This window comes from Notamacropus eugenii, chromosome 7 (genome assembly GCF_028372415.1).
Source record: "Notamacropus eugenii isolate mMacEug1 chromosome 7, mMacEug1.pri_v2, whole genome shotgun sequence".
NCBI classification, from domain to species: domain Eukaryota; kingdom Metazoa; phylum Chordata; class Mammalia; order Diprotodontia; family Macropodidae; genus Notamacropus; species Notamacropus eugenii.
The window spans coordinates 9,897,174-9,921,005 of record NC_092878.1 but is presented as its reverse complement, the minus strand read 5'-3'; the positions used below and the strand labels follow the sequence as shown (position 1 = coordinate 9,921,005).

General features: G+C 38.4%; 1 protein-coding gene across 7 annotated transcripts in view; it reads left to right on the top strand.

Moving 5' to 3' along the window:
* The first annotated feature begins 540 nt into the window (after window positions 1-540).
* Window positions 541-23,832, top strand: part of RNF212B (ring finger protein 212B) — a 53,788-nt gene continuing 30,496 nt past the window's right edge. For 6 of the 7 annotated variants that reach the window (XM_072625303.1, XM_072625306.1, XM_072625301.1 and 3 more), the window contains exons 1-4: window positions 541-880; window positions 2,537-2,637; window positions 15,763-15,815; window positions 16,367-16,441. In XM_072625303.1, the coding sequence (XP_072481404.1) occupies window positions 2,538-2,637; window positions 15,763-15,815; window positions 16,367-16,441 (228 nt within the window). In that variant the 5' untranslated portion in view covers window positions 541-880; window position 2,537. The remainder of the gene's footprint in view (window positions 881-2,536; window positions 2,638-15,762; window positions 15,816-16,366; window positions 16,442-23,832) is intronic. The other variant, XM_072625307.1, reaches the window with a different exon arrangement.

The window sequence follows — 23,832 nt, the reverse complement described above, 5'->3', positions numbered from 1 at the left end:
CAGTGGGAGTCAGGGTGCCTGGCTTCTGGTTCCAGTTTTCCAAGCAACCTCCCAGATAAGAACTTGTTCCTTCATCTCTAAAATACGGGCTGGATGACTCCCAGAGCCCCCTTCCTGTTATAACACTCCATTGGTCACCCCTATAAGAGGTCTGCTGGTAAATGTTTAACAACCGGCTCCCCAAAACCGCAGCCCTCACTTTAAAATGGACCATTTCTTCCATCACTCTCTTAAATCAAGGCAGTGGACAAAGCAATAAATCAAGCTGATTTGCATCCCTGGTGAATCTCACACTGAAAAATTTAACAATCGGGCACATTCGAGGCGATTCCAGCACATTCGGGAACCGAACCATGAGCTCACGAGGTTCAGCACCTTCGAAGCCCTGGCTGACGTCATCGCCAGCCGGGAGGGAGGTTGGAAGAGCAGGGGAGAGGGAGGGAGACGGCCCAGCGCTTCATTGGAGGGGAGGACGAGAGGGCGGGGCCGGGGCGGGGCCTCCCTGCCTCCGCTCTGTGCACATGCGCACCGCGCCTTCCCTTTTCACTTCCGCTTCCTTCTCTCTGCCCTTTGTCTACTTCGAAGGCCCGACGGACTCTCGCAGCCCTGGCTCGGACGGCCTGGCTTTTCCCGCCTTTTCCGGCCTCGGGACAAGGGCGGCCGCCGTGGCCTCACCAGCCAGATCCCTCAGGTGGGGGGCGGCGTCCCAAGGCCCCTAGGGTGGATGACCACGAACGCCGCCCCACCCACTTTTTATCCTCTGAAAGCATTGCATCCGGGCCCCCTGGAGCCTCAAAGCGCGCCCCCCACCCCGGTTTTGTACTTCCGGGAACTTAAGGCGGCGGCTTCCGCCTCGGGACCGACCCCTCCCATCTAGGAGGTCTGTTTGCATGAGAAACCACACCCCCTCCTAAAAAAATTGGGCTGGGGTTCTGTCTGTGGTCGGAGGCTTCGAAGGGCCACCCGGGCCGTTGTGGGGGCGGGGCTGGGGGAGGGGAAGGCCCCCCGTTCTGTTTGGTTACCTGTCCTGATCAGCACAGGCCGGGGAGGGGCCGCGCCCTGGTGCAGGTGACGGCGCAGGCCGCGCGGGCCTAGGCCAGGCCCGGCTGAACCGGGCCGCTGAACCGGGCCGCGTTCGGGTCCTCAGACCCTGCAGCTCCGGACCCTTAATACAGAGCTGCGTAAAATGCCTATGAATATGTACATGCAGACACGTGATGTATAGCTAAAAGATGTGTGTGCGAATATATATGCGTATATTTTTAAAGTGTATATGCTAATTAGATATAATATATGCGTATGGTTAGAAGATGCATATATGAATATATATGTATATTTTAAAAATATATACATATATAATACATGTATATTTAAAAGATGTATGTACAAATATATGCGTATATTTTTAAAGTGCATATGCTAATTATATATAATATATGCGTACGGTTAAAAGATGCCTATATGAATATATAATATATGTATATTTAAAAGATGTATGTACAAATATATGCGTATATTTTTAAAGTGTATATGCTAATTATATATAATATATGCGTACGGTTAAAAGATGCCTATACGAATATATAATATATGTATATTTAAAAGATGTATGTACAAATATACACATATATTTTTAAAGTGTATATGCTAATTAGATATAATATATGCGTACAGTTAAAAGATGCCTATACGAATATATAATATATGTATATTTAAAAGATGTATGTACAAATATATGCGTATATTTTTAAAGTGTATATGCTAATTATATATAATATATGCGTACGGTTAAAAGATGCCTGTACGAATATATAATATGTGTAATGTATGTAGTTTAAAGATGTACATGCAGATATGTAATAGGTGAGTGCTTCGAGCTCTAGGGGACATGGACCGGTTAGTTCTTTACTGCCAGTAACCAGCTGCGAACAGATAGTTAGCTGCTCATCTTCAGTGACGGCCTGGATCTCCAAAGTGCTGGAAACTTGAGTAAAACTTGTTGCCACACGAATCCGCCCTCCCTCAGGATGGCCCTGTCTGCACAGATCAGGCCCGAGCACTTCGGATGTTCTCACGCTTTCACAGACATCTACAGACTGTGCAAAACTCAGATTCTCTGCCTTTGCAGCCTCACCTTTATTTTACACTATGCAGTCTACATCCCATCCAAAATGTACACCCTTCTTTCCCCTGACCAGGCTGAGCTAAGGCTGTTTCCTGTCTCTGGAAGCCCTCTTGGTGTTTGCCTGCTGATTGTTACACAGCTTTGAGGCCTCCTCTTCCAGGAAGGTTCTGCTCCTCTTCTGTGTAAAGAGTTTCTCCCTCACACATCATACAGGGATTTCTTTGATGATTTTCTAACATGCTTAGGTGATATTGTGTATAATGACTTACCTGTGCTGGTGTTTTATCTCTCTATTAAACTGTAAATTATTTAGGGTAAGGGACCTTGTGGTTTCTGAAATTGACATTTTATCTGTGATTCTGTACAAGTAGGCTTTTAACTTTTGATGTATTTTCTGAACTTATATTCCAGGATGGACTGGTTTCACTGCAATCAATGCTTCCGAAAAGATGGTGCTCATTTCTTTGTAACCAGCTGTGGCCATATTTTCTGCAAAAAGTGTGTGACCAAAGGTGAGTAAGTGACATGCTTTTGATTCAGGCAGTAATACGGTCACTTAGGAACAGAGAACAATTAGTCTCAGGTGTATTTAAGAAAAGTCCATCTGTGAGACTGTAGATCTTAATCATTTAGGTTGGCACTCATGGTAGTCCCTTAAACAGAAAACTCAACATGGTAGACAAGCTACTGATTATAAGACATTCGGAAGGTTGAGGAAGCCCAAAAGAAAAGAGCTATTCTGGACCTCATTTTGACCCATCAACAAGAACTGGTTATGTTTGGAGAGGATCTTCTGGAATAGATGGTGATAGAGAAATAGGAAATGTGAGCTTGATGTGGTATATGTTGTAGGTTTAGAAGAGTTTAGAGAAAGGATAAGTAGAATCTCATGGACTAAAATTCTACAGATGGACCCCAAATTTTCAAGAACAGATTTTCAGTGACACAAAATTAATAACTCAAATGAGGGGAAAAAGGGAACTTTGAAATCAGGAGTTTTTAATCTGGCACCTTTCAACTTGTTTTTTTTAATATTTTGAGAACTTTTTAAAAACATAACTGGCTTCCTTTGTGATCTTATGTATTTTATTTTATGTATTTTAAAACATTCTGAGAAGTGGTTCATTGGCTTTACCAGGTTGCCAAAGGAGTTTGTAATCAGTCAATCAATTAACATTCATTAAGTGCCCACTATGTGTTTGGGCTAAGCTTTGGGCAAAAAAAAAATCAAGAATCCATGGTCTAAATCAGTCAGGCAGTAAGCATTTATTAATCACCTACTCTGTGGCCAACATCATGTTAAGAAATGTGGTTACGAAGATAAAAGTAAAACATATCTCATGAAGCTTACATTCCAGTGATGGCAGCAATATGTGTGTATATCACATATATAAAATAGATATCTTACATGTAGATATGTGAAATAGGCATACACAAATTGTATACAAAATTAACACAAAGTAGTTTAGGAATGGAGAGCACTAGCAACTGCATGGTGCGCGTGTGTGTGTGTGTGCGTGTGCGCGTGCGCGTGCGCGTGTGCGTGTGCGTGTGCGCGTGTGTGTGCGTGTGTGTGTGTGTGTGCGTGTGCGCGTGTGTGTGTGCGTGTGTGCGTGTGTGCGTGTGCGTGTGCGCGTGTGTGTGTGTGCGCGTGTGTGCACACGTGCACTCGCACAAGTCTTAAACTTTCAGCACTTGAGCTGGGTCTTGAAGGATACCAGAAATGCCAAGAAGTAGAGATGAGAGGGCAGTATATTGCTTGCACAAGCAAGGAGACAGGAGATACTATGCTTGGAACAAGAAGTAGTCCAGTATGGCTGGATTGTAGTAGAGAAAAGTAATGTGTTAAAAATGGAAGGAGCTAGCATTTATAGAGTACTTTAAGGTTCACTCATCGCTTTACATATGTTAGCCCATCTGATTCTCACAGCAACTCTGTAGGTGCTATTTTATACCCATTTTACAGATGAGGAAACTGAGGCACAGAGAGGTTAAGTAACTTGCTTAGGATTATACAGCTAGTAAGTGTCTGAGCTGGGATTTGAATTGAGATCTTCCTAATTCCAAGTCTCACGCTCTAGCCATTGTGCCATCTAGCAGACTAAGAAGACAGAAAAAGTAAGAAGGGACCAAGTTTTGAAGAGCTTTAAATGCAAAACAGAGGGGTTTGTATTTGATTTCAGAGGTTAGCAAACTGTGGCTTGCTGCCTGTTTTTATATGACTGAAAGCTTTCCATCCTTAGCATGCGGGGCCATTGAAGAACAGGCAGTGGACCAGGTTTGCCAGCCCCTAGTTGTCCATCTGCTTTGCTTTTAAGGAAGAGAGTGATTTGCCTTCAGGCCACCCTGCATGCCACAGTTTGGGGACACAACTTACTCTTAAGCATCTGCTTGGGGGCCTGTGCACTTTACTTGTTTTCTTAAAGAAGTTTTTTTGTTGATATCTCCTGTTTGTTGCATCACAATAGCTATCCCAAATAACTTCTCCTCCACCCTTGCTATGTCTCGCTCTCTCTCCCTCCCTTCTCCCTATCCCATAAAAGAAGTAGTATTTTTAAAGAGGAAAAGAAATTGGTACAAACTATGGATACATTGGAAAAGCTAGCTCCGCCAGCAAGGTGTCAGCGTGCCGAGCGCTCCGCCCCCGAACACCGGCTGCTGCCGTTTTGGGCCAGTTTCAGGGCGCCAGGCGAAGTCTCGGAGCTGTTTTGATTTATATCTCTTTTATTACTAATGACTTGACGTATTCTTCCATGTGGTTGTGGATACTTCACAGTTCTTTTGAGAGCTTTTTGTTTTATCCTCCAACAGTCATTTCTCAGTTTGGGAATAGTTTTTAATCTTACATGTTTTTACTGATTATTTTTATATCCTGGATACCTAACTCTTACCAGAGAAATTCGAGACAAAGAGTTTTTCCCATTTGACAACTTTTCTTATCCTAGGTGTGGTAATTTTGTCTGTGCAGAAACGTTTCAGTTTCATGTAATCAAAATAATATGTTTTATCTTTTGTAATTGTCTCTGGTTAAAAATATATCCCCTACTCATAGCTGGGAGATATGTGATCTGATTTTCTTCTAATATTTGTATTATGATATTTAACATTTAGGCCACATTTAGAACGCCCTGTGCAATATGGCAGAACCTAATTTCTGACGACTTTCCAGTTTGATTCACTTCATATTCTAGATCTTTTGTTTTTCCAAATTAATTTTGTTATTGTTTTTTCTTGTTCAGTTCTACAAAGTATATTTTGGCAATTTGATTGGTCAGGTATTTAATGGGTAAATTACCTTTGCTAGTGTGGTCATTTTTATTACTTTGGCATGATTCAGCCAGGAGCACTAAATATTCCTCCAGTTATTTAAGTTGTTCTTTATTTCCATAAGGAGCATTTTGTAATTGAGTCTATATGGGTCAGTCCCTAGGTATGTTATGCATTTATAGGTATTTGAAGGGAGATTTCTCTTTCTATTATTACATCTTGGGTTTTATAATTGTTATATAGAAATGCTGTTGATTTTTTGAGAGTTTATTTTGTGACTTTACTGAAATTAATTAATTGTGTCAGTATCTTTGCTCCTTCCCTAGGATTTTCCAAGTATACCATCATATTACTGGCAAGTAGAGATAGTTTTATTTCCTCTTTACCTATCTTTATGCCTTTAATTTCTTTCTCCTGGATTATTGATGTTTCCAAGATAGTATTAAATAATAGTGGGGAGAATGCTTCAGTCCTGAATTTATTGGGAAAGGTTCTAATGTATCTGTTTCATATGATGGTTGTTTTTTGTTTTAGAGAGATACTTTTAATATTATCTTTTTTTAAGGTCCCTCTATGCCTATACTTTGTAGAGTTTTTAGCATAAAAGAATGCTATACTTGGTCAAAGACTTTGTCAGCATCTGTTATGAGATCATGTGGTCTGAGATATTTTGGTTTTTAATATGATTAATTATGTTGATGGTTTTCCTAATGTTTAAATGTTTAAAAATGTTAAACAGTGCCAGACAAAGTACAGATCCTTGAAGTTCTATATTGAAAATGTCCTTCCAGTCAGTACCAATTCCATCTAATTTGTACTATTGTGTAACTAGAGGTGACTGGTGGTTCAGTGGATAGAATACTAGACCTGTAGTCAGGAAGATTTAAGTTCAAATCTGCCTTCAGACACTTAGTAGCTTGTGACTCTGGGCAAGCCTGAAACTATATTCCCTCCCCCATCTCTACATATTTCACATAAAAATAGCATGAGACTTTTTCAAATGCTTTCTTAAAATATAGTCTGTATCTACAACTCATTTTTGAATTCTTTGAAGATTATAGCCTTCCATGATTTGCAGCCATGCAAGAATACTAATCGAATATTAGTATTAAAAATATCAGCTTTAGTCAGTGAGGAAGGTTGGGGACCATTAAAGGAACTTCATAATTTTCTGACCAAATTTCTTTGAGTATTTAGGGTTCTCATCTAGTAGGCTCTACAGTGTTCTGCAGCTTGATGCAACCAGGATGATGTTATCCTCAAACAGTAATATCTAGAAGGCCTCGTCATCCAACAGGGAATCTCTCTTCAACTTGGACCCTAAGCAGGACCTTCTTCATGACCCTGGTGAACACCTTTCGTGAGCATATCAAAAGTGAACAGTTTTGATAAGTACGTGTTTCTTCTTCACCCGATAATGCTGAGTGTTACTCAGAGGGCAACATCAAGGTATCTTGAGCAGACTTCAGCAGTTCAGAATATATAACAACTGAAACAAAAACTGGAGTAAAGGGTATTCCTGAGAAGTATTTTATCCAAAATGATGTGTTGGTCAAATTGTGAGAGTGAAGGGTAATTACTGGGCAGTCCATATGTTCCACTGATATCCTGGTGATGTCAAGAGAAAATGAGGGGGGTCCCTTGCATATTGGATGAACACCTGCGATGAACTTATGTCACGTAGAATGGACAGACATGTTGTTGTTCAGTCATTTCAATCATGTCTGACCATTTGTGACCCCATTTGGGATTTTCTTGGCAAAGATACTATAGTGATTTACCATTTCCTTCTCCAGATCATTTTTTTTTTTTTTACCAACAAGGCAAACAGGGTTAAGTGACTTGCCCAGGGTCACACAGCTAGTAAATGTCTGAGGTCACATTTGAACTCAGGTCTTACTGACTCTAGGCCTGATAGTATATCCACTGCGCCACTTAGTTGCCATGGACAAGGACATGGGTTCCAATTTTTACTGCTGGAAAGGATATCCCTATCAATGAGATCAAAGACCCAAGGTCCAAAGATTTTATTTGTTTGTCTATAGCAGGGGTGGGGAACCTGCGGCCTGAACCCAAACTTCACAGAACAAATCCTTTGGATTCAGTCAAAGGGCTGCACTTGAGGACCTAGAGAGCCACATGTGACTTTGAGGCTGCAGGTTCCCTACCCTAGTCTGTAGCATTCCCCTAATTAATCAGCTGACAGTGGTCCAGTAATCATATCTACCTAATCACAGGTCATTCAGTACCTGAGGCTGTAGTTGATTTGGGCTCATTGAGCTCAGTGAGGTGCTCTTTTACTGTCTCTTCATCTCTTTATTGGCCATATCTAGTCTGTTCTTTCCATTTCATATTCTCTCTGGCAGAAGAAATGGAAGTGAAAGAACTGGCCAACTTGGCCTTTTCTCCATTCTCCATTTTCGGTAAATGTCCTCCCTGGGCTGCAGTCCTGTTTCTCCGCTGACTTTCCTTTATTCCTCTATTTCCTTTATTCCACAATATAGCAATTTTAAAGAGACCCCTTTTGCCCATTTTCTTTGTCAGCCTCACCCTGAACACTGTTCTTAGAGAACTTGGCCATGCCAGTATCTTCCCTTACTTTTGTCTTCTTCACGTAATTTTTAAAAAATCCATTTGTTGGTAAGTTTCCTGCGTATTTATATCTGTTTCTGATAAGTTTTGAGTTTTCCTTCTCATTGGAATTGTTTTTCTTTGTGTTTTTGGAACTTTGTTCTTGAGCCCCTTGGGCTGACTTTCACTGTCGAACTTTCATGAGATAGTTCCGTTCCATGGGTCATGGGATCTTACCTGTCCTTCCTGTGAGCTCTTTGAAATCTCTTTAGAAAAATTCTAGTTTGCACGTCTGACAGTTTCCAGCTTTGCTTCCATCTTATACTGCACTTTGTAACATGGAATGGTCTCTTCTCAATTGTTCTTGTCATTTAGATCTCAACAATCAGTCCTCTGCTGATGAGAATAAGATTCAGAATAGAATTGTCTTTTTGGTTCTTCCACTTTTTGAAGAATGCAGTTACTCTCAAAAGTATGATGCTTGTGAACCATTTGTGATTCTTGGGGCACAGAAGGGGTGGCACTGCAGTGTAAGCAATCCAGATGTCCTCATGGGCTGTCTTCTTTAAAGCTACAGGAAGGTAGTATGTCATTCTATTAATTATTCAGCAGAGGAGCTGAATTTCTGAGTTGTCCACTAGAGATCACTCTCCTTGAGTCACCTAAGCACCTCTTTGGTACATGTGGTGTAAAGCAACAGAATATATTCAACCTGCAAGTACCTCAACTCTTCTCCTCTCCCCCAACTTCCATCTAACCACATGATTTCAAAAAGCAGCATTATCTGGGTATCTCCAGTCATCCTGATGAATATCTGGTCACTGGATTCAGATGGCTCTGGAGGAGATGTGAGGCTGGTAACCTGCACAGCCTTCCCTTACTCAAAACAAAGTCAAGTGCACATCATGTCATTATTTCTCTGATGGTACGGTCTTCTTCGGCAAAGAAGGACGAACACAACAACAACGTGGAATATTATTCAGAAATATTCAAAGTAGGAAAGACTCTAGAACCTCCACTCTGCATCTGGGATCAGTCCCTTCTTTGAGTTCAGTGACCTCCCACATTTGTAGGATGAAGGCATTCAGCATACTGTGACCACATAGCTATTGGACATAGGGAAAATAAAAGAAAATATTAAATGCTCCTACACTTAACTTAACTCTTTCACTTATCCCTTGGTCTTCAACCTTCTCCCTAAACTCCTCTGAAACCTGCAGGTTGTGGAAAGGGAATAAGTGGATAGGGATATTTGGCTGGGGCCTTACTTTTAGGCCTCAGGCTGTATCAAAGGAAATCACAGGAAGCTTGGTGGAAGAGAGTTCTTGGCCCTGCTATTTCACTAGATGATAGGATTTTCTATAGTTGCCAGCCCCTGCTGCTTAGCATTCATTTCTGATGTACTGAGCTTTGGAGTTCCATGGATTTGGGGAGCCCTGATCATATGTTTGACTCCTCTTCTTCTGGTCCAAGGCACTGGAGAGAGAGCTGCCCAGTAATTCCTAGTCCCAAGGTCAACTGTGTTCACGTGGCAAGCAGAAAGCCTCAGTCTAGTTACAGTGGCTTTCTGCTTCCTGTCCTTTGTCTCCCAGTGGCAATACAATGAAGTGAAAAAGGGAATCTCAGGTCCTTATACCCACAACTCTTGTTACTTTACTCTGTGCTTGTACAGCTTCATCAGGTGTAGGAGGTCTTTCTTTCTAAGACTCCTGGTGAGGGGAGAAGGTCGTATTCACCTAGCCATTTTACTTCTCAAATCATCAACATACTGGGCCTTGAGATAAATAAATATTAGAAATATATATAGCATCTTTGCTATCAGGTAGCTTAGGCTGGTTCCCTGAAGGATAGCCTTGTGATACTGGCAGGCTTTGAATATGGAGAGGCACATAACTTTTGATTGGCTGAGAAACCTCTGCACTCATGATACTGTGTAAGTTTGGAGACACCGAGGAGAGTTTAAGAGGGATGGATGAAAAAGCAAAGCAGCCGCATTTAAATAGAGGGTAAGAGATCTCTTTGGAGCCACGAACCTGTGGGAAAGCTGGTCCCTCCAACATATTCCTTGATTCTGGTATCTGGACTCCCAGAAGCTCCTAAAAGTCCATTTGCCTGGTGATACGCTCATCTTGGTAGAACTGAGATTTTGTTTCATTCTGTAGTTGAAGAGCTCCTTTATTCTTATGTATCCTATCATCTCTCCTAAATTATTTAACTTCTGTGATTTCTGTTTACTGTTTGCTGAGATACTTGTTTTTGCTCTGTGTCTGAGATTGTTTTGTTACACAAACAGCATTTGGTAGGAGAGCTAAGCTGGCTGCAAGTAAACTTACCTGTTAAATGACCAAGAAACATGGCTGTCCTAAGTCCTTTAAAGAGCTACATTGTAGCCCTGGAAAACAAATATTTGATGTGACAGTAGCTCTATTTCACTGCATTTCTTAGAGATGGTAGAGATCTTTCAGACATAGAAGTCCTGGATCCTGCTAGTCTCTCTTCCACCAGCCCGCTAACGGTACACTCACCGCTCTCCTGCTCTTCCCAAAAGTAGAAGCCAGAGTGTCCCTTGGAGCTGGAATGGGCCAGCTTAGATCTTTATCCATTCATGCCACATGTGGGCCAACCATTTTATATCAGATAGCCATTTATCTATACTACTAGAGGGGACTTAAATGGGATAAATATTGACTCCCTTGAATTTTGGGGGAACCTATTAGAGGGATTCTCCATCCGTTACCTTCATTACCAAATTTCCTCGTTTCAATATCCACTAGAGAAAAATTGGCATTTGTTTGGTCTTTGCTTTACGTGTAATTGTATGGTCAGTTTTTTCTGTTGGGTTTCCTTTAAGTCAAACCAGTTCCTTTTGAGAAGACTTTTGTATAGTTAAGTGTTTAAGTACTGATTCCTGTTCTATTACTGACTCCTTTATGAGTATTGCTCTTGTGACTAATGTGAAAAGGATGGACTTTGCATCCTAAAATGCTGGTTCCTAGTTGATAAATGTTTATATTTTTCCTCTTTCTTTTAAGCAGACTTAGACTGCCTCCTATATTGTGAGATCCATATGGACTGCAGGGCCCTAAGGATAGGTTTACCTACTACGCTGAGACCTATAAGTAATTAACCCCAAATGATTAATTGGGGCTTATCTGATCCTATTTTCTTTAGTTTCAAAATGGGCCTGCTTCTCATATCATTAGTTAGTTTTAAAATTCTATTAGAATTGCCCTCATAGTGGCAGGGATCTATTGGAGAGCTTTTGTGTTCCTCCATTTAGATTCCCTATGTGTTTGAGGGATCCCTGGAGTGAAGTTTGGATGCCTTATGTTGTTACAGGGACCTGGAGGAATTTTACAGCATCAGATTTACTCTCTGGGAGTGGTGAAGTAGAGAAAAGGGGAGTCCTGGGTCTTGGAGAAAGAGGGGGAAGGGCTAGTGGTCCAGTTTCCCTAGTATCCAGAATGAGTTTTCAAGCACTAAGCCAAATAGATTGGTTTCTCATCTGAGAGCAGGAGGGTGACTGACAGTTTATCCCAGGTACTAAATCCCTTCAGGGAGAGCTCTTCCATGTGGTCTAAGAAGCTCTGTAGGGACCATGTTTTCTTTTAAAATGGAAATCTTGACTTCTTCCACCCTTTATTTTAAGAAATGATAAGCGCTTCTTGAGTACTAAACAGGTAATAAAATTTGAACAAACATATTATAATGAAGCAACACAGTTAAATTAGGTTAGGAATGAAGTAACTGAGGACATAATACATGGTCATCTTTCACTTAACGTCAAAACTATCTCTTGTACCCTCAGTCTGGAGTCTTGATCTTCTCAACTCCTTGTTATGCATCTGTGCTTACCAAGAGGTAGACTGAAATTTATTTTATCAGAAACGTTTCCGTCTCCCACTGCAGCAGGCAAGGATATTAGCTCAGTTACTCACAGAAGTAACTTAGGAAGCTGGCAGTAGCTTTGGGGATACAGTGATCTTCTGTGCGTGCCTCACGTGATCTCAGAACTCGTGACCATTCTGGGCTCCAAAACTAAGCTCCTCCTGTTACACTAATTGTATTCATTTTTCAGAATAATTAGAATTCTGACTCAGCGTGGCCACTTCTCTGCCCTGTTGGTTTGGAAAAGGCATTGCTATCTGCACTCCCCTGGCTCGGGGATAGGGACTGTAGCTCATGGGCATAGAGTTGTAGTCAGATTGGTGCCAGGGTTCTTTTTGTTCCTCTTCCCTTTCAGCAAGTATCCTGGGAAGAAAGTGTCCTGTACAAATGAAGATGTAACAGAAATATCTCACTAATGGCACTTACCGGGAAAAACCCTTTAGAGAAAACTAGGGTATTGTCTATTCAGAAGACATATCTCTGATATATGATTTCTCAGAGTTGTTTTAGTGTACAATTTCTCTTAATTTGTTTTAATTTTTCTTGTGGTTACTGGTAACTTGTGTTTGTTCCTTAGGAACTGCCTGTTTATATCCTTTGATCGTTTATATGTTAAAGACTGGATCAGTAAAATTAAATTTAATAGGAATAAATAAAAAGCCCTATATGGATTAAAAATTAGCTACACAGGTATAGAATAGGGGTGATAAACACTGGATAACAGTTCATGTGAAAGAGGAGGGTTTGGATGGACTGCAAGTTCAGTATGAGTAAACAGTATGAATTTTAAGCAAAAAAATAAAAATAGATTGCATTAGTAGAGGCATTGTGTTGAAAATGAGGGAGGTGGTAGTCCCACTGTGCTCTATCTTGCTCAGACCACATTTATACTATTGTGTTTTTTTTCTGGGCACCTCATTTTAGGAGGAATGCTAACAACTAGATCATTTCTAGAAAGGATGACCATGATGGGAGATAGCTGGTCCATTATGCTGTATAAGGACTAGTTGAAGGAAGAGTCAACTTGTATAAAAGAGATCTTAGGAGGGGAAGGGCATGTTAGTATGATAACTGTCTTTAAGCACTTAAAGGGTTGTCACTTGTGAGAGGGATTAAATTTGTTTTGCTTGGCCCAAAGAGTTATAACTAGGATAAAATGTTTGATACTTGCAGAGAGGCACATTTTGGCTTGATATAAGGAAACATTCTTGACAGAACTATCCGAAAGTAGGATGGACTGCCTTGAAATGTGGCAAGTCTCCCATTACTAGAGAGATGATCATTTGTCTGGAACATAATGAAGGATGAAGGTTAAGAGTGGACCAGAAAAGATTTCTGTTCAACTATATGTTGGGTAAAATTACTTTTGCAGTTCTTTTCTACTTTGAGATTCTGTGAATACATTTATGAGGAAAGATTTTGGTGGAATAGGTGTCATTAAAGTCAAGATAGTTAATCCGTAGAACACATTATCGAATTCAAGTCTGTCGGACAAGGAGAGTCTTAAGGAACAGAAGTGAGTAAGGAAATTAGAGATGGAGAAGAAGTAGAAGAGAGAGAAAGATGAAAGTCCAGGTTGGTTTGTTTGTTGTCTGGCCTTCATACTCAGAGAGAACCAAGATGACATCAGTACATGAAGGTCAGTGTGAGGTGTGTCTGACCATGGCTGATCAGACCAATGATGAGCTTGGAAGGCTCTGCTCCAGGTTGAGCACAAATCCTCTCTATGAGCATTTTGAATGGAGACATCACTAAACATGCACATCTCACGTCTCTTTTGAGCTGCAGCAGTTCTGCTTTACTCACAGATCACAGTGTTCTTTGATGTGGGTGCGCCATGTTGGGTGGTCCTGTGCCAGAGTCTCCAAATCAATTCCAGAGCTTTTCACAGAGGCCTTGAGATTGTCCTTGTATTTTGTCTTCTGATCTCCATGTGAGTACTCCCTAAAATAGCTTTTTAGGCAAATGTACGTTTGTCATTCAGACAATACGGCCAGCCCATCAGAGTTGTGCTGTCTTTAGTAGGGTTTAAATGCTTGACAGTTCATTTCAAGAAAGGATCTCAGTGTCCAGTACCTTATCTTGGCAGGTAATCTTCAGAATCTTCCTAAGACAATTTAGATGAAAGTGATTCAATTTCCTCATATGGCACTGGTATACTGTTCAGGTTTCACCGACAATCAACAGTGAGGTCAGCACAGTGGCTCTGTAGGCAGACCTCTTCTTCCCTGTACTTTCCTTCAGAGCCTCCCACATACTGAGCTAACTCTAACAATGTGTCTGTCAACCTCACCATCTATGTGTGTATCCCTGGAAAGTATACTGTCAAGGTAAGTGGACTTATCCAGAGCATCCAAAAATTTTTCCATTTTCCATTTCCTTTGTATGGTTGCTACAGTGCTGGCTGGTAGAGGACCTGTGTTTTCTTGATGTTAATTGTTAGGTCAAAATTAGCACAAGCAATAGAGAAGTGATCCATACTCTGTTACAGCTCAGCCTCAGAGACTGCACTGAATGCAAATCATCTGTGAACAAAAAGTCACACATCAACTCTCCCTCCACTTTAGTCTTGGCCTGTAGCCTTTTCAAGTTAAATAATTTACCATTACTGCAGTAGCTAACCTTGATACTGTTTTTGTCCTCATGGAAGGCATCCAACAACATTGCTGAAAGTATCATGCTAAAGAGCATGGGAGCAAACTCACATTCCTGCCTCACTCTGGTGTTGACTGGGAAAGCATGAGAGCATTGTCCATTATCCAGAACCTGTGCGAGGATGCCATCATGAAACTGGTGTACCATACTGATGAATTTCTCCAGGCAACCAAATGTTGGAGTGATCTTTCTCAAGCCATCCTAACTGACAGTATGGGGGACTCAATAAACAACCCTAATTAGAATCAATGGGGTTAAATTTACAAATATAATAATAAACAATTTAATAATAATAAACATACCTTCGTATGAGGGACCCTTAGGCAAGGTAAGAATTAATGAGTAATTTTGTCCCTCCAATCTCCAGACTATTTGGATGATGTTCTGATGTAACAAAGCTTGTTTCATTAGAGTAACAGCAGCTCATTTTGAAACTGTTTGTCTCCATGATGTTGTATGATGTTTTCATTTGACACTACGATGATCTTAGCCAATGGTCGATTCATGAGGCAGCTGCTGTTTTTAAAATTTTATTTTACCAGAAGATTAGACATCTCTGTTTCTGTGTCTCAGGCTGGGGTATAATTAGGAAATGAGTAGAGAAAAGGATAGAGAGTAAGATTTGGTAATATTGACAAAACAGGAGGAACAAGTTCAGAATAGTTGAAATAAGCCCTGAAGGGCAGGAAGGATGGATGCTAACAATGCAGAAGAAGCAAAAATCAATTTTAGGTTAAGGCTAAGGACATTGGTATAGTTCTATTAGATCTAGAACATTAAGCTTAAGTTTCTCTATAACCATGCTTTTTAGTCTTTCATTTTGGCACACTTATAAATTTCTTAATTTACTTAAAAATGCCTAGTCACGGTTGTGAGTGTCCTGCACACACTGATGAAGCTAACATGTGAGATTGTGCTAGTAGAGACAGTGAGATAAATGGGCCTTTGAAAATGATCTTAGTTTGTTAATAAAGAGAGGGAACCGAAAGTGTGGACTGGAGGTTCATTAACAGCATATATAAGAGAGGAGTCTGGGAAATTCTGACTAATCTTGGGCACATTAGTCAGGAAACTGTGATCTAAAGATTGACAGTAGACTCAAGGGCTCCTTTTAAATCTTGAATTGCCTTTTCAGACTTTAATAAGAACCCACTCTTTCCTCCCCCCATTCTTCTACTACTTGAAATTCACATGCAACTGCTGAACTTTCTGACCTTAAGCATGTAAAAACCTTAACTCTCTATTTCTCTCCCTAGAAAAATGTGCTGTATGCGGAGCTGCCTGCAAACATCTGGCTCTCTCTGATAATGTGAGTGTGTCCCCTGTCCCCCAAATCTTGCCGTATTCTAGGCCTTTAGAAAATGGAACTGAAGCACTTGAAAGTAAAGTTCACTAACAGCAGTAGAAAAATGTATTTATTTGAGGCTCCCATAGTAGAAACAAAAGACAGAGATGATTAGGTGCTGTGAGGAGAATTGGGATTAGTGTGACATCATAATCTAAGTTTCTTGGGATAGCGGCTCCTTTCGGACTTAAGCATAGTGAGAACAATAACAGATATTTTAGAAAGAACGATATCCCCTTTGCCATGTTTCCAAATATCAAATAATATTCCTTCAAAAATGTGTAGATTCTTTAAATTGAGGGGAAAAACAAACATGCTTTAGTAGAAAGAGTACTGGACTTGGAACCAGAAGACCTTGGTTTGAATCTTGGCACTGACGAGTCCTAGTTGTGTGATCTTTGGCAAATCTACTTACCTTTCTTGGCCTCTGTTTTTCTTCTGGTAAAATGAAGTAGTTGTACTAATTTATCCCTTCCAGTCTTGGTAGCTTGTGATTCCTTGTGTTTCCTTTACAGCTAAAACCTCAAGAGAAGATATTCTTTAAAAGCCCTGTAGAGACAGCTCTGAAGTATTTCAGTCACATCTCTCAGGTACGAGAATTAAAGGGGAAAAAAACCTGTCTAGACAAATTCCGATTATTTCTTTCTCTTTAATTTCTGAAAGTTCGTCCTTTGAACTGTAAGTCTATGTAGCTAGGAGGGATGTTGTCTTCTCTTTGCTTTCTCTTCTCTAGAAATAAAAATCTTTCTAACCAGTTGACTGTGGCACTATTACAAATTCTCAAATTTTACTATCCCAATTCTTAATTAATTCTGCTAAAGCAATGTTATACATAAAGTTGATTTCTGGTCTTATGTATGGATCTTTCCCCAATGAATAAGGACAAGTAAGACTATCCTTTAAGAACTACTTTCATCTGTAAGTCTGACCCTGGAAAAGGGTGGATTTGTAGATTTAAATGTCATTCTCCAGCATATAAAATGTAGAATTGAATGTAGGAAACCATTCCTATGCTTCTGTTCCTCTAGTAAACTCTCCTGAATCACACACACAGACACACACACACACACACACACACACACACACACAGACACACACACAGACACAGACACACACAGACACACAGACCCCATTCAATCTGCCTGATAGGTTAGCTATATTTTAGGGATTTTTTTTACTTTCACTGAGACTACATATTAGCATGCCCTTGAAAGTGGAGTAACAAGGTGACCCTTACCCCTTACTTTGATCTAGGCTAGTCCAACAGAAAATGGGGTACTAATCTGTTGGTTTTTTTTTTTATGAATCTCTCTCTCTCTCTCTCTCTGTCAGAGTTCCAAATCATCATATGACTTTCCCTACCTTCTGTTATCTCTGCACTTAGTTATTTGACTTATCTCCAAGAACATTCAGGAAGAAAAATCATTTCCACAGAATTGTAAGAAGGTTTCAGTGATAGTAGTGGATCCTTTAGCCTTTTTCTTGGTAGCAAGAATTATTTTGGTTTAGTGGCAGTAGTACTGGATTTGGAGTCAGGGGAAAAGAGCTTAAACAGCTCTCTCTGCTACTGACTGCCTGCATAACCTTGGTTCATTTTATTTCTCTAGGCCTCATTTTCCTTATCTGTGAAAGGAGGTAGGATTAAGGTCTCTTCCAGTTTTGAAACATATGATCTTTTAGAAGGGAGGGTTGTAGCTTTTCCATCCATTTTTGGGAAGGTTGTTGGAAATTGTTCCAGACTTTTAGCTTGTCCCATTTTCTTCTCTGTTCTTTCCTCAGAAAGATAATTCTAGAACCTTATCATGGCATGAATCTTAAAATTAGTTTTGCTATTTTTGCTTTTTCCTTTATCTCTACTTGTTGTTCTTGAGCATTAGCTCTTTTCAGATACATGAATGTAGTTTTTAGTCATCATTTGGCCCTGAGTGGTAGATTGAGTCTTGTCTTTCTTTTGAGTGAAAGGACTGGGGTAATCAGAAGACAGTATCTCTTACTCCCTCAGTCCTGATCCTAGGGACACAGAGAGAGGGAAAAAAGCTTTAGCTCCATCCTGTTTTTGACCACACAAGTAAGCAATCACATCTGAGATGCCGTGTTAACATTAGGCAGAGATAAAATACAGTTAGGACTCAGCAAGAAATGTAAACAAGGTCACATGAATAAGAGAGAGAGTGTGTCTTTGGTTAATGACCAAACCTAGGACTAGTTAATGATCAGTGGAGAAAATATATAAAGCCTGCGTCCTAACCTACCTAATCATGAGACCGATTAATCATGGTTAAATAATCAAGATAAGAAGATAAATGAACAAGTTTAGTTAATCATCAAGGGACAATTTGGTGAAGTCAGCAAATTTTGATAAAGTGTTTTCCTGATCTCTGAAGCTGAATTAGTAGACAAAAGTAGACCAACAGCAACTGCCATGCTATTTTAATCAACTCTGGCCCTAAAGTCAGAGGAATTGGGTTCAAATCCTACCTCAAAGTTACATGTCTGCCTTTGGGCAAATTTCTTTCTTCTTGTGCATCAGTTTCCTTAACTGTGAATGGAAAGTATGGGACTAATTTGGCCTTTAAGGCCCTTTCTAACTCTAAATCTATGCTCCTAAACTCACCATCAATACTAGTTTTGTTGTTTATAGTCTCAGATCCCCACAGTGATCTGTCCAGTGCAATTTCTTGTGGTTCCTTTTGACCAGCAGCTGCTCTCCTGTATGAAATTCTTTACCTACTCTTTATTGGTTTTTCAGAAAAGCCGTGAGGTTAGAGATGAGTGGATTTTCTTTGAATCTCAGATGGATTAATTATTTTTGTTCTTTTCCAAGATGTATCTACAACTAACCATCTCTCAAGTAAATATATCTAGTTAAAAGGGTAAGCAGGTGAGATGAGGTAGAGTTTAGGGAAGACAGAAGAAAGGAAAATCCATCACGAATACCAAGTAAGTGACGGGACACAAAGTACACCCATTGCTTATAAAAGAATCTAGTTAAACTAGTTTCTATATAAAGCAGAAAACTTAAATAACTGAAATAAACAAGTCTCTTACATTTGTCTGTAGTTGTTTTCAGTTGATTTCCACGTTGGAGTCTCTTTGAAAGATATGTTTCTTAGAAGACAAAGAATTCTCAGGATTACTCTTTCCTGAGAACTGATAGCATTCCCTAGATTGTAACTTACTCAGTGACAAAAACTGTATCTTCTTCAACCTAGTGTACCTAGTACGGTGGTGTAAGACTCTAAATGTTAGGAAAGATAGGTAGTTCAGGTACCAAGTGCACCTATAACCATAAAAGAAACTCACTTAAAGTTTCACCTGAATGTTTGAGGATAAAAACAGTAATCTAAATACAAGGCCCCCTTCTGGGGAACCAGTCTGATCCAAATCAATGTCCCTTCTGTGAACTCCTGTACCATTTACCTGAATCAGTCATTTGGGTGCTTAATCGTGTGCTACCTTGGAGTATTACTTTGATGTGGATATGCCTTACTTTTCTTCAGAAATTGTTTTTTTTGTGTTTCTTTTTGTTTTTTTATACCACTCTTACTTCCTAGGAACTACTTCACCAAAAACAGCTAAGAAAAACAAATCACTGCCATCATATTTGACATCATATGCAATATTTGGCACTTCCCTGCTGAGAGGAGGGAAGTGTTGGATCATCCATCTCTTGGAGCCAAGATTGGTCATTGAATTTAAACTGAATTGTTAATTTAAGTGCCGTTTTCATATACATTATTGTAGTTGGGTATAGTATTCTCTTTTTGCCTTAATTTCTTAATTTTCTAAGAAGATTGTAAGCTTCTGGATGACTGACAGACCTAGGTTTTTAAAAGACAGTACTTTACAAAAATTATTTTGCATTGCCCTCAGCACCTGGCCCAGTGCCATGTAGTTAGTAAGTACCTGGTAAATATTTAGTAAAAGTTGGATGAATAGTTAAATATTTAATGACTTCCTTAGAGTCTTCCAGGATGGGTGAGACTTCACAGAAAAGGGACATTTCAATGATCGGTTAAAATAAAGGAATTTGGATAGCAGTTGATAAGGCTTGCTAAAATAGAAAAATTCTAATATGGTATCAGATTCAGTACTTATATTTGTATGTATCGAGAAAAAAACTGGTTTGTTTAACTTCATTTGGTAGAGGTGAAGTGGTTCTATCACTTTTTATTAAAATCTTTAGAACCTAGATGAAAAAAGAACAAAAGTGGAAAATTAACTGTGAATATGGTATAAAGAGATTCAGGTATTTTATTGGACTATAACCTAAACATATCACCATTGTTTTTTTTTTTTAATAATTATTTTGTTTTCAGTGTTCTATAATCACCTCCATATATTTTAAATTTTTTCCTCTCCCTCCTCTTCTTTCTCCCCTCCCTCCCCACTCCTCCCCAAGATAGCATGCAATCTTATGTAAGTTCTACACATATGTTCCTATTAAATAGAATTTGACCATGGTCATGTTGAATAGAAGAATTAAAATGAATGGGAGAAGTCATAAAACAAAACAAAATATAACACAAAAGAAAATGGTCTGCTTCATTCTGTGATCCACCATTGTTTTTTTTTTTTAAATTAACAATATTCATGTATTTTATATGTATGAATTACAATAAGGTGCAAAAATAAGAAACCACTACCTGTTTATTTAGCATGGATCAGATCCTCACTAGAACACAGTTCCTATACAGTGTTCTGTAGTTTATGTAAAAAGTAGAAAACTTGGACCAAAGGCATGTAACCTTTGTTCTGTGGTGGGATATTGACAGAGGAAAAAGAGCCACTTTAGGGTCACTTTTACTTATTTCGTGAGAAGTTTTTTTAGGGCAAAAATATTTTTAGAGAAAAAATAGAACATTCACTCGTAAAATTGAGAACAAAACTACAATTTTTTATTTTATTAAATTATTTACTAAAATAATATTAAACATTAATATGACCAAGCTTACTGTTTATATGTTTAGGTTAATTTCAACACATATAATATAAATTTTAGTCACTTTATTTAAAATTCTTTAGAAACAGTACAAAATAGGACATACAAATACAGGACTCAAAAGTCCTATCAGGCATAAAAAGCTTAACATGAAGGAGAAATCATAAATGATTAAACATTGTTAAACTACTTACATTCTTATATGGAAGATAATCAATGTAACCCCTTAGAACTTTATCATCACCAAGGATCTTAGAGGGATTCTAATTAAAGGACTTGGGTATGATTCTGTGATGATTGGATAATATCAGAAAAAGAATGGAATGATGGGGAAGAAGAATGCAGTGGGAGAGGGGAGAATGGAGAGGATTATGAATAAATTATTGAAGGATGAGTGGAGGGAGGGAAAAGTAGGTGACATTTGAATTTTATTTTCATCTGAATTACTTAAAGGAGGGAAGAATATTCATAGTTGGGTAAAAAAAAATGCCTCTTACCTAACAGGGAAGCAAGGAAAAGGAGTTAAGGGGAAGAGAGGGTGAGGGGGAATAAGAGGCAGCTTAGATTTAGGGAGGCAGTAGCCAGAAGCAAAATTGACTTAAAAAGGGGACAGGAGAAAAGAGAAGGAAAAATATGAGAGAGTAGGGTAGAGGAAAATATGCATGGGCAATCATAACTGTGAGTGTGAATGGGATGAACTTACTCATAAAATGGAAGTGGACAGCAGAATGGATTAGAAACCAGATTCTAATGTTATGCTTACAAGAAACAAACTTGAAACAAAGACACACAAAATGAAAATAAGAGGATGGAGCTTCACCTGAAATTAAAAAAAAAAAGGTGTGGGGGGTAACAATTATGATCTCAGATAAAGCAAAACTAGACCTAATTAAAAGAGATAGAGAAACTACATTTTGCTAAGAGATACCATAGACAGTGAATTAATATCAAGACTATATATATATAGTATATATATACATATATATATGCACCAAATGATATAACATCTAAATTCTTAAAGGGAAAGATAAATGAGTTACAGGAGGACATAGGCAATAGTGGGAGACCTCGATTTACCTCTTTTAGACCTGGATAAACCCAACCACAAAATAAAGAAGAGAGAAATTAAAGAGATGAACTGAATTGTAGAAAGATTAGCTATGATAGATGTCTAAAGAATATTGAAAAAAAGGAGTATATCTATTTCTCACTGTGTATTACACTTTCACAAAAATTGATCCATGTATTAGGACATTAAAAAGCTCACAGTTGCAGAAAAATAGAAATATTAACTACTTCTTTTTTGACCATAATGCAATAAAAATTACATTTAGTAAAGAGCTTTTGAAGTAAATGTTAAAAAACTAATTGGAAATTAAAAACATCAGTCATAAAGAATGGGTTAATTAAAGAACAAATCATAGAAACAATAATTTCATTAGATATAATGACAGTAAAGACAACATACCAACATTGGTGGGATGCAGCCAAAGAAGTACTCGAGGAAGAACTTCTATCTCTAAACATTTACATCAATAAATGTTTAACATGGTCAACAAATTTAGTAAGCAACTAAAAAAACCATAAAACTAATAAATTTTAAACCCCTTATTAAATACCAAAATGGAAATCCTGAAAATCAAAGGAGAAATTAACCAAATTGAAAGTTAAAAAAACAAACAAACCATTGTATTAATAAAACTAGGAGCTTTTTTTAGGGGGAGGGACCCAGTTAAATAGATCAATCATTAGCTAACTTGATTTAATAATAAAAAATCCAACAAATTAACAGTATCAAAAGTGTGAATTCATAACCAATGAAGAAGAAATAACAATTATTAGGAGCTATTTCACCCAACTATATGCTAATAAAACTGACCCATCTATGCTTATGAAATATTAAGATTCTAACTAGTAGGATATAAATAGGAATTATATGAATACAACTACAAAACACTCTCAAAAGAAAAAAAGATAGACAATCACTGGAGAGATATTAATTACATGATTGAGGTATGTCAAAATAAAAATGACACTGTCAAGCGTTCTTAGTGGTGTGTGTATGGGGGGGAAGGAATTTCTTTGATAGTTTGGTGAAACTTTTAAATGCTCAAAATAAGTAAGTTTACAAAGAAAAAAATAAAAATGACACTGCTGTCTAAATTTATTTACTCAATTTCATACCAATCAAACTATCAATGGATTTCTTTGCAGAGCTAGAAAAAGTAATATCAAAATTCACGAGAAGCAGGAAGAAAATCAAGAATCTCCAGGGAAATAATGGAAAAAAAATAGAAAGGAAAGGGACCTAATAGTACCAAATCCTAAGATATACAACAAAGCAGATAACATAGAACTATTCAGTACTAGTTTAAAAAAATAAAAACTGTTAGTTGGATAGATTAAGAACACAAGATCCAGAAGCATTTAAATATTAGTGTTTGATAAACCCAAACACCACAAGTTCTGGGGCAAATACTGACTAGTTAACAAATATTGCTGGGAAAATTGGAAAGTAGTCTGGCAGAAATTCCATTTAGAGCAACATCTCATACCATAGACCACAATATGCTTCAAATAGAAATGTGACCTAGATATAAAAAGTCACGTCATAAGCAAATTGGAGGAACACTGAAGCAGATACTTTTCATAGTTTTTGATAGAAGACGAGTTCTTGACAAAACAAGGGATAGATAGAATCATAAAAGATAAAGTGTACAATTTTGATTATATTAAAATTTAAAAGGCTCTGCCCAAACAGAATCAGTTAGAAAAGAAGCAATTGACTGGGGGAGGGGGGAATAGTTGCCTTAAAATTTTCTGGTAAAAATATATCTAAAATTTGTAGAGAATTGATACAAATACATAAGAATAAGAACCATTTCCTAATATGCAAATAGTTAATATGAAAATGCAGGTCTTAAAAGAGGAAAGGCAAACTATCAACAATGATAGGAAAAGTGCTCCAAATTACTAGTAATAAGATAAAAGCAAATTAAAGCTACTCTAAGGTTCTACCTCATCTCCACTAGAATAGTA